We start from the raw sequence: 17,447 nt of genomic DNA, 5'->3' as shown, positions 1-17,447 counted from the left end.
GGTTCAATTCCACCCTCAGGCAATTGCATGCGGAATTTGCACGTTTTCCACGTCTGTGTGGGTTTCCTCCAGGAGCTCCTGTTTCCTCCCACAGTCCAAATATGTGCAGGCGAGGTGGACTGGCCATGCTAAATTGCCCATTGTGTCCAGTGATGTGCAGGCTGAATGGATTAGCCATGGGAAGTGCAAGGTTACAGGGGTGGCATGCTCAGTGGCAGTGTGAACTCAATGGGCCAAACGGCCTGCTTAGACATCAGAGATTCTATGAATGAACTCACCTGCATATGATAAACTGAGGAGTGTACTCCGTTCAAGAGGGGGTGCCCATTTAGCCCACATTGCATGCATGGCAGGGAAGGTCACACCCTATTACATAATCAGAATAGACACAAGAAAAAGTTTAATCTTAAAAGCTAGTGACAGCCAAATTGGAGGGAAACTCCATTTCTTTAAACTCTACTCACTTGTCAACAATTTTATTCACATCCCCAGCCAGTCAGGCTGAACTAGGCCCATTCAAAACCTTGTCATTCTGTTAGACCAAACTGTGTTCGTAACCCCATATTGACCCATCACCAAAGCAGCCTTCTTCTGCTTTGGTAGTATTGCTCACTGCTACAACCCACCTGTTGCTGAAATATTCAGTGATGTCTTTCTTATCACCAGACTCAACAATTACAAATGTTAGCGATGTAGGAGTCCAGAGAATTCAGTTTTGCTCAGATTCAGCTTCTCCCACCCAACCATTCATGGCAGTATCTTCATGTATTGAATTCCCGAGCCATTTTCACCTTAAATCTCTCTGCTTCTCTCGTTTAAGATCAACCTGTTTGAAGAAGCTTTATTGTTTTTCTGTATCTTTGGCTTGATTTTCTTTTTTTTAAAATGGTGTTGGAGAATATTACAATGTTTGCTGTTCTTACTATGTATGTAGTTATAATTAAAACGGCGAGTAACCTAAAACATTAACTGTTGTTTCTGTGTCTCCACAGATGCTGTCAGATGTGAGGATTTCCAACACTTTCAGTTATTTTAGAAAGCAAAGATTTTTTCTAAACATTGCATATTTACACTTATCAAATGCTACTTTTCAATACTATATATCAGTAAACATTAAAATCATAAAACTTTATGACAATAATATTTCTAATGACAAAGGTTTACACTTTCCAAAGCATTCTGATTAGGGAATTTTTTTCTGTAGTTATAGGTGTTCAAAGTTCTATCATTAGATAAATTCTATATTAGGGGAAGCCCATTTGTCATTTCTTCATATGAAAGCTTAACTAAATAAGTACAAAAAATATTAACTTGAAAATCCAATATTTGCACAGAACCAGGAGGCCTTCAACCTAAAATGTTAACTCTTCTTCTCAACCCACAGACGTTGCCTGACCTCCTCAGTTCTTTCAGTACTTGTTCGTATTTCAGACTTCCAGCATCTACACTATTTTGTTTTTGGACATGGCGAGTACTAAATCAAGGCTGTCCAAGGATATATTCAAATAATTTCCATCATTCAAAAGGATACACTTTGTAATATGCTGCAGCTTGGAACTTTCTTTCCTCATCCTCAACTTTTATGTCAATATGACCTTATCAACAGTCATACGTAATTTGGACAACAATGATTAATTATTGACAGCAGATAAACGAGTAGAAATTCAGTAAACTAGTTACAGCTAAATAACTACAGAAAATTCAAAACCATTCATCACAATTTAAAAACCATGATGTTTTAAAATAAAAACTCAAATTGTGCCAATTTCACGGTCTTCCTTCCCAGTGAAGATCTATACTTCCTGGAATCATGTAATCCAAATAGTCAAAAACAGTTAGTCACTATTGATTTATAACCACACCTGAATGTTTGAATTAAGTAAAATGCTTAAACGTTTGGAAAGGAAAACTTACACCATACCTCTCCCAGACCTTCAAGAACCCTCAATATAATTACACAGTAAGCACTCAATGCTGCTGCTGGAGGGGTCAGGAGGGTCAAAACTGAAGTGCCCAGTATGCCAAAGCCAAGTAACAGCTTCCCTCCAAATCGACCTGCCAGATATCCACCTGGTATCTGAGTAACGATGTAACCAAAGAAGAAAGAGCTAAGGATCCATCCCTGTATGTCTGAATTCCATTTATATACCTTGCCCTGTTAGAAACAGAAAAATTTCCAGTAAAAATAGTACCTCTCAAAATTGACCTTATTTCAAAATTAAGAAAAACATCCTTAGGCCAGTTGTGTTATAAGTGCATAATGTGTAAAACATTTAAACTTCTATAAATCAATAACACATGAAAAGGTCCAACATCTAGTTAACATACACATCATTTGGAAGAAATATTTCAACTATCCAATTTCCATTGAACGTGCAAATTTCTGTCCAGACTTAGGATATGGTTAACACTGGCAAGACGACACATTCGTTACCAATTGAAGTTGCACTGAGAAGGTAGGTGGCCCTTCTTGAACCTTATGCTAACGTTGCCATCATATGGTTAGCTAAGGTATTCCAGTGATAATGAAAGAAAAACATTAATGTTCTTTTTTCATGATACTCAGTGTCAGAGACATACAGCATAGAAACAGACCCTTCGGTCCATGCTGACCAGATATCCAACCCAATCTAGTCCCACCTGCCAGCACCCGGCCCATATCCCTCCAAACCCTTCCTATTCATACACCCATCCAATTGCCTCTTAAATGTTGCAATTGTACCAGCCTCCACCACTTCCTCTGGCAGCTCATTCCATATATGTACCACCCTCTGCGTGAAAAAGTTGCCCTTCAAGTCTCTTTTATATCTTTCCCCTCTCACCCTAAACCTATGCCCTCTAGTTCTGGACTCCCCGACCCCAGGGAAACGACTTTGCCTATTTACCATATCCAAACCCCTCAATTTTGAAAACCTCTATCAGGTCACCCCTCAGCCTCCGACACTCTAGGGAAAACAGCCCCAGCCTGTTCAGCCTCTCCCTATAGCTCAAATCCTCCAACCCGGGCAACATCCTTGTAAATCTTTTCGAACCCTTTCAAGCTTCACAACATCTTTCACAACTCAATACTCTGACCAATAAAGGAAAGCATACCAAACGCCTTCTTCACTATCCTGTCTACCTGCGACTCCACTTTCAAAGAGCTATGAACCTCCACTCCAAGGTCTTTGTTCAGCAACATTCCCGAGGACCTTACCATTAAGTGTATAAGTCCTGCTAAGATTTGCTTTCCCAAATGCAGCACCTCGCATTTATCGGAATTAAACTCCATCTGCCACTTCTCAGCCCATTGGTCCATCTGGTCAAGATCCTGTTGTAATCTGAGGCAACCCTGTTCGCTGTCCACTACACCTCCAATTTTGGTGTCATCTGCAAACTTACTAACTGTACCTCTTATGCTCGCATCCAAATCATTTATGTAAATGACAAAAGTTAGAGGACCCAGCACCGATCCTTGTGGCACTCCACTTGTCACAGGCCTCCAGTCTGAAAAACAACCCTCCACCACCACCCTCTGTCTTCTACCTTTGGGATACTGTGCAACTTAAGAGAAAAACTCAATGTTCCTATAACATTGCTAGTTTTTTCTCTTCTTGTTCAGACAGGCCAGATGGCAGGGAGCACAAAGAAGAATGAAGAAAGCCAAATTTGATTACCTGTTAGCACAGGATTGAAAAATTCTGATTGAATTGAAACCTGTACTGCAAAAACTCTGAATCATAGAGTGATAATAACCGGGCAATGTCACTTGACTGGGGCAAAATTATGTTAACTTTAAAGTGGGTTATTTGGAATGCTTAAGTCTGGTATGTGATCAATGGAAAAAGTTTTAAATTTTTAAAATAGCCTCAAGTTGCTTGATTAATTTTATACTTACAAAAATTATCTTAAAAAAACTTTGAAGTAAAATTCAATAATAAACCTGTGACGGAGTACAACAATCCATTATGATGGAGAATTTCCTGATTCATATTGCTATGCCTTTGGATTTCTCCTTTTCAGGGTGTTATTCTAACTTGTGTGACATAGATACCCTTAATGAAATGTACATACTATTCAAATTAATATTAAAGTACATTCAATTTTCAAATCAAATTACAGCTTGCAAAGCACAGAATCGCTAGCGCAGGAGGAAGCCTTCACATCTACATCTGTTCTCAGCACTTTAAATGAATGCCATTCTCATGATTTTTTTTCAAAACCTCTGCACGTTGCTTCCATTTTGAAAATTTGATTATTTTGTAAACTTATTAGATTTTTTCTTAGCTTTCTCCACTCCAAGAAAAACAGTTGCAATTTCTTCAATCTTGTCTCATCCCTCGAACCATTCTCCAATGCACTAATTCCTTCCCAAGTGTGCCATCATGTGGTTAACTACGGTATTACAGAGTATTGATCCAATGATAAATGAAGGAAAAAAACATTAATATTCTTTTTTCAAGAAACTGTGCAACTTAATAGAAGAACTTGGTCTTCCTTAACACTGCTGGCTTCTCTCTTCTTGGTGGGAAACCTGTTCCTTTTATTCCACGACCTATAACTTTCCTGACAAGTCTGTTGTGTTGCACTGTATCGTGTCTTTTGCAAGTTATGTACACTATATAAATTGGCTTGCCTCATCAACCCTCTATATTGCCTTTATGAAAAGCTCCAGCACATTAGTTAGACTCAATTTTCCCTCAACAAATCCATGTGGAATTTTCTGAATCAATTCACATTTTTCCACGCGATTATTAAATTTTATCCCAAATAATAGTTTCTAGAAGTTTCCCTACCGCTGAAGTTAAACTGACTAGCCATCCAGCCTGGATCTATAAATCTTACCACCTACTCCAAATATGAAATTAAATTTCAACAAGACACTCCCAGAAGTATACCAGTCCCAAAACTAGTTTGACTGCCAATGGAATGGAGGTAGGGATGGGGGAAGCTGAGTTCATGTCTGAGGGAGGCAGAGCACTTCTTTAAAGTGGGTATCCTTTGAAGAGATTTCACAGTGGTGTAGATTTATTTAGAGTCAAAAAAAAACTGCAGATGCTGAATTCCAAAGTAGAAAAGCATGAAGCTGGAAGAACACAGCAAGCCAAACAGCATAGGGAGATGGAGAAGTCGACTTTTTGGGTATAACCCTTCTTCAGGAATGGTGGTGGGGGTAGGGGGAGCCAAGTTCGCATCTGAGGGAGGCAGATAATTTCTTCAAAGTGGTCAAAACTAAACATTTATGTTTATTGAGTGACTGACTAATGGTGTCGGCACCTCTTCTCCCTAAATTCTTGAACTCCCTTCTCTGCTGACTCTCCATCTCTGAAGGTTGAATTGCATTTTTTTTTAAACTCTTTTACAGAATGTGGTTGTCAAGCCCAGCATTTATCACTTATTCCAAACTGCCCTCATGGTGTTACTGGTGACAACGGAATCCTTACTCGGCCATTTCAAACAGCAACTAATCCACAGCAGTCATTGGACTGTCATGTCCAAATGTTAAGTGAAAATAAGGAACACACCTTCTCCTTTCATTAGGTAGTTTAATTTTGAAATGTTTGTTAACATACTAAGCTGAAGAGGAGATGCTATTTTAGGTTCCACACTGCTGTTTCAGTTTTTTTTTGTTACTAGAACAATGAACACACTACCTGCTCTATATCTCTTCTTTGAGATGCAAAGTTCTTGAGGGCTGGTCACAGAACTTTGACCTTGATCTGCAAAATCAACTTTCAGCAAAAGAAAGCAATATAATGTGCGAATAGTTAATTAGCCTGTTAGCCAAAAAAGGTAGCTGAAAATGTGTTGCTGGAAAAGTACAGGTCAGGCAGCATCCAAGGAACAGGAGAATCGACGTTTCAGGCATGAGCCCTTCTTCAGGAATCAGGAATCAGAAATTCCTGATTCCTGAAGAAGGGCTCATGCCCGAAACGTCGATTCTCCTGTTCCTTGGATGCTGCCGGACCTGCTGTGCTTTTCCAGCAACACATTTTCAGCTCTGATCTCCAGTCCTCACTTTTTCCAGCCAAAAAAGGAAGGCAAATTATCTGAATGATGCAAGATTAACAATGTGGGAGGTGCACAAGATCTGGGTGTCATTGTACACTAGATGCTGAAAGGAAACATGTATATGCAGCTGGTGGCGAAAGCGGCAGATAGTGTGTTAGCCTTTATAGCGAGAGGATTTGAGTACAGGAGCAGGGATATCTTGCACTTGTTCAGGACTTTGGTGAAACCCCATCTGGAGCACAGAGTGCAGTTTTGGACTCCTTACCTGCTCTGACTTTAGGCATGGAACATAGGTTTACTAGACTGATTCCTGGGATGACTGACATAGGAAGAGAGTCTGGATCAGTGGTGCTGGCAAAATCAAAATCCGAGGACAGGCAAAATCAAAATCCTCGGATGCTGCCTGAATTGCTGTGCTCTTCCAGCACCACTGATCCAGAATCTGGTTTCCAGCATCTGCAGTCATTGTTTTTACCTCATAGGAAGAGAGTCACAGAGTCATAGAGATGTACAGCATAGAAACAGACACTTCGGTTCAACTCATCCATGCCGACCAGATATCCCAACCCAATCTCGTCCCAACTGCCAGCACCTGGCCCATATCCCTCCAAACCCTTCCTATTCATACATCCATCCAAATGCCTCTTAAATGTTGCAATTGTACCAGCCTCCACCACTTCCTCTGGCAACTCATTCCATACAACCTCTGTGAAAAGGTTGCCCCTTAGGTCTCTTTTATACCTTTCCCCTCTCACCCTAAACTTATGCCCTCTAGTTCTGGATTCCCCGACCCCAGGGAAAAGACTTTGTCTCTTTACCCTATCCACACCCTTCATGATTTTTTAAACCGTTATAAGGTCACCCCTCAGCCTCCACCATTCCGGGGAAAACACCCCCATCCTATTCAACCTCTCCCTATAGCTCAAATCTCCAACCCTGGCAACATCCTTGTAAATCTTATTTGAACCCTTTCAAGTTTCACAACATCTTTCCTATAGGAAGAAGACTAGAATTGTACGCAATGTTCCAACAGTGGCCTAACCAATGTCCTGTACAGCCGCAATATGACCTCCCAACTCCTGTACTCAATACTCTGACCAATGAAGGAAAGCATACCAAATGCCTTCTTCACTATTCTATCCACCTGCGACTCCACTTTCAAGGAGCTATGAACCTGCACTCCAAGGTCACTTTGTTCAGCAACACTCCAGAGGACCTTTCCATTAAGTATATAAGCCTCGCTAAAACTTGCTTTCCCAAAATGCAGCATCTCACATTTATCTGAATTAAATTCCATCTGCCACTTCTCAACCCACTGGCCCATCTGATCAAGAACCCGTTGTAATCTGAGGTAACCTTCTTCACTGTCCGCGAAACCTCCAATTTTGATGTCATCTGCAAACTCACTAACTATACCTCTTATCCTCACATCCAAAGCATTTATATAAGTGATGAAAAGTAGTGGACCCAGTACCGATCCTTGTGGCACTCCACTGGTCACAGGCCTCCAGTCTGAAAAACAACCCTCCACCACCACCCTCTGTCTTCTACCTTTGAGCCAGTTCTGTATCCAAATGGCTAGTTCTCCCTGTATTTCATGAGATCTAACCTTACTCACCAGTCTCCCATGGGGAGACTTGTTGAACACCTTTCTGAAGTCCATATAGATCACATCTACTGCTCTGCCCTCTTTATTACTTCTTCAAAAAACACAATCAAGTTTATGAGACATGATTTCCCATGCATAAAGCCATATTGACTATCCCTAATCAGTCCTTGCTTTTCCAAATCCTGTCCCTCAGGATTCCCTCCAACAACTTGCCCACCAACGTCAGGCTCACCACTCTATAGTTCGGTGGCTTGTCTTTACCATCTTTCTTAAATAGTGGCACCTCGTTAGCCAACCTGCAGTCTTCCGGCACCTCACCCGTGACTATCGAGGATACAAATATCTCAGTAAGAAGTCCAGCAATCACTTCCCTCGCTTCCCACAGAGTTCTCAGGTAAGCCGGATAAGGTCCTGGGGATTTATCCACCTTTATGCGTTTCAAGACATCCAGCACTTTCTCCTCTATTATTTGGAGATTTTTCAAGATGTCACCATCTATTTCCCGACATTCTATATCTTGCTTCTCCTTTTCCACAGTAAATACTGATGAAAAATACTTGTTTAGTATCCCCCTCATCTCCTGTGCTCCACACAATCAGCCTTGCTGATCTTTGACGTACCCTATTCTCTCCCTAGTTACCATTTTGTCCTTAAATGTATTTGTAAAAACCCTTTGGATTCTCCTTAACCCTATTTGCCAAAGCTATCTCTTTTCCACTTTTTGCCCTCCTGATTTCCCTCTTCAGTATACTCCTACTGCCTTTATACTCTAAGGATTCACTCGATCTATCCTGTCGATACCGGATATATGCTTCCTTCTTTTTCAATTTCTTTAGTCATCCAGAATTCCCTATACCTACCAGCCTTTCCTTTCACCCTAAACAGGAATATACTTTCTCTGGACTCTCGTTATCTCAGTTCTGAAGGCTTCCCATTTTCCAGCCTGCGAACATTTGTGCCCAATCAGCTTTTGAAAGTTCTTTACTAATACCGACAAAATTGTCCTTCCTCCAATTTAGAACTTCAACTTTTAGATTTGGTCTATCCTTTTCCATCACTATTTTAAAACTAATAGAATTATGCTCTCTGGCCCCAAAGTGTTCCCCTATTGACACCTCAGTCACCTGCCCTGCCTTATTTCCCAAGAGTAGGTCAAGGTTTGCACCTTCTCTAGTAGGTACATCCACATACCGAATCAGAAAATTTCCTTGTACACACTTAAGAAACTCCTCTCCATCTAAACCCTTAACACTATGGCAGTCCCAGTCTATGTTTGGAAAATTAAAATTCCCTACCATAACCACCTTATTATTCTTACAGATAGCCGAGATCTCCTTACAAGTTTGTTTCTCAATTTCCGTCTTACTATTAGGGGGTCTATAATACAATCCCAATAAGGTGATCCTCCCTTATTTCTCAGTCTCACCCAAATAGCCTCCCTGGATGTATTTCCACGAATATCCTCCCTCAGTACAGCTGTAATGCTATCCCATAAAAACGCCACTCCCCTCCTCTCTTGCATCCCTTTCTGTCCTTCCTATAGTATTTGTATCCTGGAACATTAAGCTGCCAGTCCCGTCCATCCCTAAGCCATGTTTCTGTAAATGCTATGATATCCCAGTCCCATGTTCCTAACCATGCCCTGAGCTCATCTGCCTTCCCTGTTAGGCCCCTTGCATTGAAATAAATACAGTTTAATTTATTAGTCCTACCTTGTTCTCTGCTTTGACTCGCCTTTGTTCTCTAATGTACCAGTTTCAGACTGATCTCTTTCCTCACTATTTCCCTGGGTTTCTCCTACCCCCCCCCCACCCACCTTACTAGTTTAAATCTTCCTGAGCAGCTCTAGCAAATCTTCCAATTTAGGTGCAATCCGTCCTTCTTGTACAGGTCACTTCTACCCCAAAAGAGCTTCCAATTATCCAAAAATGTGAATCCTTCTCCCATACACCACCTCCTCAGCCATGCATTCATCTGCTCTAACCTCCTATTCCTGCCCTCAATAGCTTGTCGGACCGGGAGTAATCCAGATATTACTACTCTCAAAGACCTCCTTTTTAAAATTCCTGCCTAACTCTAATCTCCCTTCAGAATCTCAACCTTTTCTCTTCCTATGTCATTGATTCCAATGTGCATAATGACCTCCTGATGGCCCGTCCCCCTTCAGAACATTCTGCACCGTCTCGGAGACAGCCTTGATCCTGGCACCAGAGAAGCAACACACCATTCTGAATTTTCGCTGCTGGCCACAGAAACGTCTGTCTGTACCTCAGACTAGAATCCCCTAACAAAGTCCATCGCTTGGAACCAGATGTACCCCTCATTACATTAAAGCCAGTCTCAATGCCAGACACTTGGCTGTTCGTGCTACATTCCCCTAAGAATCCATCACCCACTAAAGAGTCTGGCTTAGTGGTCTATATTCACTGTCATTTAGAAGACTATAAAATTCTAACAGGACTAGGCAGGGTAAATGCGGGAAGGATATTCCCAATGACCATGAAGTCTAGAACAAGTGATCACAGTTTAAAAGTATGCAGTCAACTACTGAAGATAAGAGGAGAAATTTCTTCACCCAAAGAGTGATAAACCTGTGCAATTCTCTGCCATAAAAAGTGGTTAGGACCAAAACATCAAAATGTTCTCAAAGAGTTAGATACAGTTTTTCAGACTAAAAGGGACCTAAGGATATGGAGAGAAAATGGAAATAGGATACTCAGCTGGACATTCAGTCATGATCATACTGAATGTCAGAGCAGGTTTGAAGGGACAAATGGTCTATGTTTCTCATATCCAAATTTGCAATGATCAGTTACAGAAGCTTACACAACTAGTGTTCCCACTCTGCTATAAGCTCCAACAGCAGCCTCCACTTTTCCCACTCTGTTCCTAATCCTCTCCAATTGCATCTTCCTACCACTGGAACCATATGATACAAGTGGGATCATGCTAAATATACCTGTGCAAAACTTCCAAAGTTACATAACCACTAATTAAATCATCAAATTCTAGGCACTGTCACACATTTCAAATAAACTAAACAAACAGTCAGTTGCATTAAGATTAGGACTTAGTATCATTTTAAGTAAATTTCGGACAGAGCTATCTGTACAGCAAATTCCATTTGAAAGCACTGGTGCTATTTTATAAGGCACTAGATGTTTTGTCCTGCAGACTTCACTCAAATAGTTTTATTCTGTCAAGAGTCAAAGCATTAACTGGAAATCATGAACAGCTGCCCAGTCCAACAGTCAAAATACTTTTGAAAAATTGTACAGGCAGTCATTTCAATGCTACTGTTGTGATTCTCCTCCCTGATCAACAATATAACGAAAGGGAATTCAAAGCACTAGTATCTTAAATTGTACATTGCATCAGTCACCAGTTAAAAATCACAACACTGGGCTATAGTCCAACAGGTTTATTTGGAAGCACTAACTTTCATAGCGCTGCTCCTTCATCAGGTGATTGTGGAGTACAAGATTGTAAGACACAGCATTTATAGCAAAAACGTTGATAGAAATCATCAGTCACCAGAAATGCCAAGTTAAAAATGCAGCCAAAGACACCTACATAATAGCATCAGGTTTGAGCATCAGCTCATATACAAAAAGAAAAAAGTTAACTAAACACACTAAAAATATTTTGTGCTAAAAGGTTTTTTTTTCCACTACCTTTCACAAATACTGATTAGCTCATCTGAATGAACAAATCAGCGACAGTTTATCTTACCTTTTTCACATAATTTTGTTGAGTAGAATTGGAATGTGGTGGACATGCCTCAACACTCCCATTCTTCAATGATGTTGCATTATTATCTAACATCTCGACCATTGCTACACTGAGATTCACACGTAGTGCGTACACAACAAAAAATCCCCAAAAGGCCAAAATCGCCAAGTTGCATCGAGCTGAGCAGCATGCTGAAACTGAAGGGAATATTGAGAATAGAATATATCAATCTAACATTACATACAGTCTCAAATTTAATAATAAAACTAGAGATTTCGGCAGAAACGTGAAATGGTGGCACATTTCCATAGAACAACAGCGTTGAAAAAATAAATTAATCAGTGAACTAAATATGCTTTCCTACTTCATCTGTTGGTCTTTTAAATGCTTTTCACTCAATGCTTTTCTAACCCCTTCAGTCTCTTTTTTTAGTAGTATAAACTATTAAGGGCACATTGCTTCCATTCACAGCTACACACCCTGCTGAAAAGATAAAGAAAAACCATAAAAATTCACCCAATAAGTAATAGGTTGGAAATATACACACTGCTACCTTTGGAGACTAGAGCAAAGTTACATCACTGTAACTCTAGTGTTTCAGAATCAGCCATTCTAATTCTTGCAACTTTTAACAATGAATCTGGTTTTGTTCACTGACACACCATTACTGCTTTCAATATATGAAAATAAATTAATGTATGCTGCAATTTCTTAATTCAAATCCTGTCTTGAGACTTACATCATGAAGACAGAAGCCAAAGGATAATTTGTCTACAAAATATTTTACAATATGAAAAACCATGACGGCAAAGCCTTTGCACAATGAGATCATTTGTCATTGAGGTCAATCAGATTTATTAAGCATAATTTAAAAAGTAATTAAGCATAATTAGAAAACTTAGAGACTACGATTTCTTCATTTAAACATTAACTAGCGATTCAGACACATTGAAGTTCAGAGCTCAGCATTTTAGAACTTAATGATTTCAAGTACTCATTACAAACTGTTGCCATTTATAAATTTGCCAATCCACCAACTGCATTTACTAATAACTCCCCTATCAATAAGGAAAAAGTGTGTTAAAAGGTTCGTTATTATTGGGCTGAGATAGGTGTATGGTGAAACCTTTAATTACGTTTTTTTCTGTAACATTTAGTATTCATAAATCTCCCAAATTTACAAAAAATGAATTGAAGATGGCAAGACAAGTTTTATTAAAAACATAATGAACCTTTGACTTTGCAATGCAAGAGAATATGTACACGAGGACATTATGTCAAGCTTTGAAATGTCAAATAAAACAAATATGGAAAATTGTATTCAAGTTTGAGCAATAGACTGCATGGATGTCAAAACCTGGGAAATGCAATGGAGCTTGAATCGTATGTGGCCATGGATTGGGGGGCCTTAGTCATAGGACAACATAGAATAGTACAGTACAGGCATAGGCCCTTCAGCCCACCAGGTCTATGCCAACCATGGCAACATTCTAAACTAATCCCACCTCCTGCATGTGCTTATATGGAAAGATTGGAGAAATGGTGGTTATTTTCTCTTGATTGGAAGTTGAGAGATTAAGTGTTTTTAAAAATCATGAGATTTTGATTGAGTTGTGCAAATTATGACTTTTAGTGAAATGACTTTCAGTGAAAAATGACTTTAGAAATCAATGTTCAAGCCAGACTTAGGTTCCTGAGAACATGTTTTGTCCAAAAAGTCAATGTAAAATTGGGGCAGCACTCCTGCCTCACTGCACCAGAGATCAAAGTTAGATTCCACCATTGGAAAAACTGCCTGTCTGGAGTTTGCGGTCTCAGTGTCTGAGCGGGTTTCCCCCAAGTGCTCCAGTTTCCTCTCAGTCCAAAGATGTGCAGGTTAGGTGAACTGGCCATGCTAAATTGCCTATAATGTCCAGGGATGCGTAGGCTAGGTAGGTTTGTTAGGGAATTATTGGGATAGGGCGAGTCTGGGTGGGATGCTCTTGGGAGGATTGGTATGGATTTTATAGGCCAACTGGCCTGCTTCCACACAGTAAGGATTGTATGCATAAAATATTGCATATTGTGCCATACAAGTACAGCACTGCATTCCTAGGTTAAATAATTTGTAATGCAAAACAATGAATACACACAGGAAAGTACCTACAGATGGCATAGAGATTTATGGTTAGGGGCCAGAGAGAATGTGAAGAGAAATGTTTTCACTCAGTAATAGTAATGTGGACCTCACTGCCTGTATGAGTAATAGAAACATTTTAGTATTATTTAGATATGCACTTGCGTTGCCAAGGCATACAAGGCAATAGGCCAAGCGCTGGAAAATGGGATTAGAGTTGTTAGATGGTTGATTTTGACCCAAGTAGATGCGTCGGGGCGAAGGGTCCTTCTCTGCGCTGTAGACCTCCACGACTCTATGAGCAGTGAATTCTCTAAAGAAAATGTCCACAGCAGTTCTAATCCAAATACAGATGCAAATAACAGATAAACGTAAAAGAATGTTAAAACCCAAGTTTACCTCAGCACCTGAGCAGGGAACTTAAAACAAAAGCTCTTCCATTGCAGGGCACAGCCTCCGAGGAGATAATCTGACAATGCTGGTGGAGAAATGAACCAACGATGCGAGAGATCAGGAAGTAAAAGGTAATTAAAATGGGGAATGGCATATTGAACGACGAGGGGACACGTATAAAATATATATTTTGAAAGGGGGGGGGATGACCTCAAATGAGGACAGAGGGGAATCGTTCCGGGGATGAGAATGCTTTCAAAGAGCCAGCACATCTAGGACGGGGCGAGCAGACGTTTCGCTTTTTTAATGACTACGCTGTAGTCAGTGACAAAAACAGTTGCAGTCTTTCCGAGGGGGAGGGAGGAGAGAAGATGTTTGCGGCCGGGACACATCTTAAGAGAATGGTAGCTACAGGGCAGCCCTGGGAGTCGGGTGACAGCACCCACCGACACTGTCCAACAAGCCGCGGTCACGCACCTTTCCTCCGCTCCCTGTCAAGGAGCGGCTGGATATCCTCATCCCCGGAACCCTCCATGTCGCAGACACCAGCAACTCCCCTCACACTCGGATCGCCTCCTGCCCTGGGCCCGGACTTCCCATCACGCGCACGTCTCCATAGCACCCGCCGCGTGCCCGCGCCCAGGGAGACGTTGGTCAGGTGACGTCCTCGTGCACGAAGGAACTCGAGCCTTCCTCTGAGTGTCTCGTGCCAGTTAACCCAATCATTTGTGGAAACTAGAAAGAGTCCGCAATTTGATCAGGTAGCGGGATGCAAAGTGAACAGAATTTGTGACTGCGACCCTAAGATTATGTCTTTGCTCTTCCCAAAGTTGAATTGAAGGAAACTGAAGCTCCCTCAGAAATGGACATTGAACAATTTGGCTTACAATGTTGGTGGGGGTCAAGATAAACAGTGGTAAGGTAAAACCAGGCTTTTAGAATCCGTGTGGAGCTCTCATATTTAGAGATAATGTCAACTAGGGGTAATATGTATAGGAAATCGAATGCTAGGTTCAGAGGCAGTAGACAAGCCATTCCTGAAGAAGGGCTTATGCCCGAAACGTCGATTCTCCTGTTCCCTGGATGCTGCCTGACCTGCTGCGCTTTTTCAGCAACACATTTCCAGCATTGCAGAAGATAGTCCGGCCAGGGTTGGAGTGAGACCATTTGCAACATCACTTTGTCATGAGTGACCTTAGTGCATTTTTGAACAATGCTTGTCCATCCCCTGTGATATTGCATGTAATAAATCAACAACAATGAAAGACACAAAGTGAAAGAATTTAAGTAACAAGTCCTGAGAATGGACATCTCGGCTTATTGTAAAATGTCCTTGTATAACCAATACTAGCAAACATATTTTAATCTTTTGTAAATATGCTAATACCTATTATATGAAACTCATACATCATTATGTTTCAAGCACTTGTGTTCAAGTAATTTAATATTTAATTTCCTCTTACAGGCTTAAAGTTGTTTTTTTCTTCAGATCTTCATTTCAAATAACTTCCTAAAGAAAGAAGTGACAGTGTGAGATAATTAGATTTTAAATACAGGCATATATAGTGAAGAAAGCATTTGGTATGCTTTCCTTTATTGGTCAGAGCATTGAGTTACAGGAGTTGGGAGGTCATGTTGCGGCTGTACAGGACATTGGTTAGGCCATTGTTAGAATATTGCATGCATTTCTGATCTCCATCCTATCGGAAAGATGTTGTGAAACTTGAAAGGGTTCAGAAAAGATTTACAAGGATGTTGCCAAGGTTGAAGGATTTGAGCTATAGGGAAAGGCTGAACAGACTGGGGCTGTTTTCCCTGGAGCATTGGAGGCTGACTTTAAAGAGGTTTACAAAATTATGAGGGGCATGGATAGGATAAATGGGCAAAGTCTTTTCCCTGGGGTGGGGGAGTCCAGTACTAGAGGCCATAGGTTTAGGGTGAGAGGGGAAAGATATAAAAGAGACCTAAGGGGAAACATGTTCATGCAGAGGGTGGTACGTGTATGGAATGAGCTGCCAGAGGAAGTGGTAGAGGCTGGTACAATTGCAACATTTAAAAGGCATTTGGATGGATATATGAATAGGAAGGGTTTGGAGGGATGTGGGCCGGGTGAAGGCAGCTGGGACTAGATTGGGTTGGGATATTTGGTCGGCATGGACAGGCTGGACCGAAGAGTCTGTTTTCATGCTGTACATCTGTATGACTCTATGAGTTCATTTGACTACAGAGCACAATCTTTTTTAACAATATTTTGGCAATGATGTACCCATATTAAAATTATCCTGTGCATAGGTCCATAACATCCGACTTCACATATTCCTATCTTTTGTTATCACCAATAGCTTCCATCCCAGTTACTGTAGTCTTTTATCCTGATTATTCCCTTACCTGATCACTCCTTTTAAGTACTTAACTGAAAGATGCTACAGACAATAATGATTCAATCACAGAGTCCTCTTTCCCAGTGAGCCACTTGTGGAGATATATCTAAGGGGAGAAAGTGAGGTCTGCAGATGCTGGAGATCAGAGCTGAAAATGTGTTGCTGGAAAAGCGCAGCAGGTCAGGCAGCATCCAGGGAACAGGAGAATCGACGAATCGAAGGGCTTATGCCCGAAACGTCGATTCTCCTGTTCCCTGGATGCTGCCTGACCTGCTGAGGTATATCTAAGCACAGGCATACATCCTCTAAGAATGTCATAAATAATGAAGCAGGGTTTGGTGAAGATGGAATAGTGGTAATATCACTGGGCTAGTAATCCAGAGACTAAGACTATTTTTTATGGTGATGGGAGAGGAAAAATTCAGTAGTGTGTACGAGCATTTTTGGATGTAGGGTAAACAAAACAAAAAAAATTAATGACGTATGGATCTGAAACCAGTATGAAGATGCAAAAGTTTGATTAATTTTAGACTGCCAGTAAGGACCAGCAGCTAGGTTACCAAACATACACAAACCATGATGCAGGGTGACTCGATTAAGAAATAGGAGACACAAACAATGCACAGGAACACATTTATGCAGAATACATATACATTCTTTACTGTCTCTTGAAAGATCAATACCAAGTATAGGAACACAGTTACCAGTCAACGAGAAGCCATTGTGCTATGGCCTTTGCCAATATAATACTATTGAATTGTAACTGATGATGAAATCATATATAAACTCTGCTCTTTTGAACCTTGGTGGAGAAGAGTCTGGACTGTCCAGCATTGGCCATGTGTAATAAACACACTACTTGAATATTGCAACTGAATTCCAAGTGCTGAAGTTTTATAAGAGTATTTCTCAGACCTTTCAAGTGTCGATGACAAAAATCTTAAACCTAACACCAAGCTCATGGTCTACAGGCTGGTTGTAGTGTTAACAGCACCCCTGTACGTTTATAGACACAGACTTGTACGATCTACATCTCAAAACCCTTGAGAAATATCACCAACAATAATACTCCTATTTCAGTGTCCTCTCTCAGGACAATATCAATGAATTGGTTATAGTCAATCAGTATTAGAGTCACAGAGTTGTACAGCACGGAAACAAACCTTTTGGTCCAACTCGTCCATGCCGACCAGACATCCCAATCCAATCTAGTCTCATCTGCCAG

General features: G+C 40.7%; 1 protein-coding gene across 2 annotated transcripts in view; it reads right to left on the bottom strand.

The window, feature by feature from the left end:
• The window catches only part of slc17a5 (solute carrier family 17 member 5), a 37,736-nt gene extending 23,176 nt beyond the window's left edge, over positions 1 to 14,560 (bottom strand). Inside the window, exons 1-4 of one of the 2 annotated variants that reach the window (XM_043680479.1) lie at positions 14,319 to 14,560; positions 11,333 to 11,529; positions 1,922 to 2,155; positions 279 to 366 (exon numbers count right to left, since the gene is read on the bottom strand). In XM_043680479.1, coding sequence (XP_043536414.1) covers positions 279 to 366; positions 1,922 to 2,155; positions 11,333 to 11,529; positions 14,319 to 14,376 — 577 coding nt within the window. In that variant the 5' untranslated portion in view covers positions 14,377 to 14,560. The remainder of the gene's footprint in view (positions 1 to 278; positions 367 to 1,921; positions 2,156 to 11,332; positions 11,530 to 14,318) is intronic. The other variant, XM_043680488.1, reaches the window with a different exon arrangement.
• Positions 14,561 to 17,447: the final 2,887 nt, after the last annotated feature.

The sequence above is a fragment of the Chiloscyllium plagiosum genome, chromosome 3 (genome assembly GCF_004010195.1).
Source record: "Chiloscyllium plagiosum isolate BGI_BamShark_2017 chromosome 3, ASM401019v2, whole genome shotgun sequence".
Lineage (NCBI taxonomy): Eukaryota > Metazoa > Chordata > Chondrichthyes > Orectolobiformes > Hemiscylliidae > Chiloscyllium > Chiloscyllium plagiosum.
Note: the sequence above shows the minus strand (reverse complement) of the source record. Positions and strands in the feature narration are given on the sequence as shown.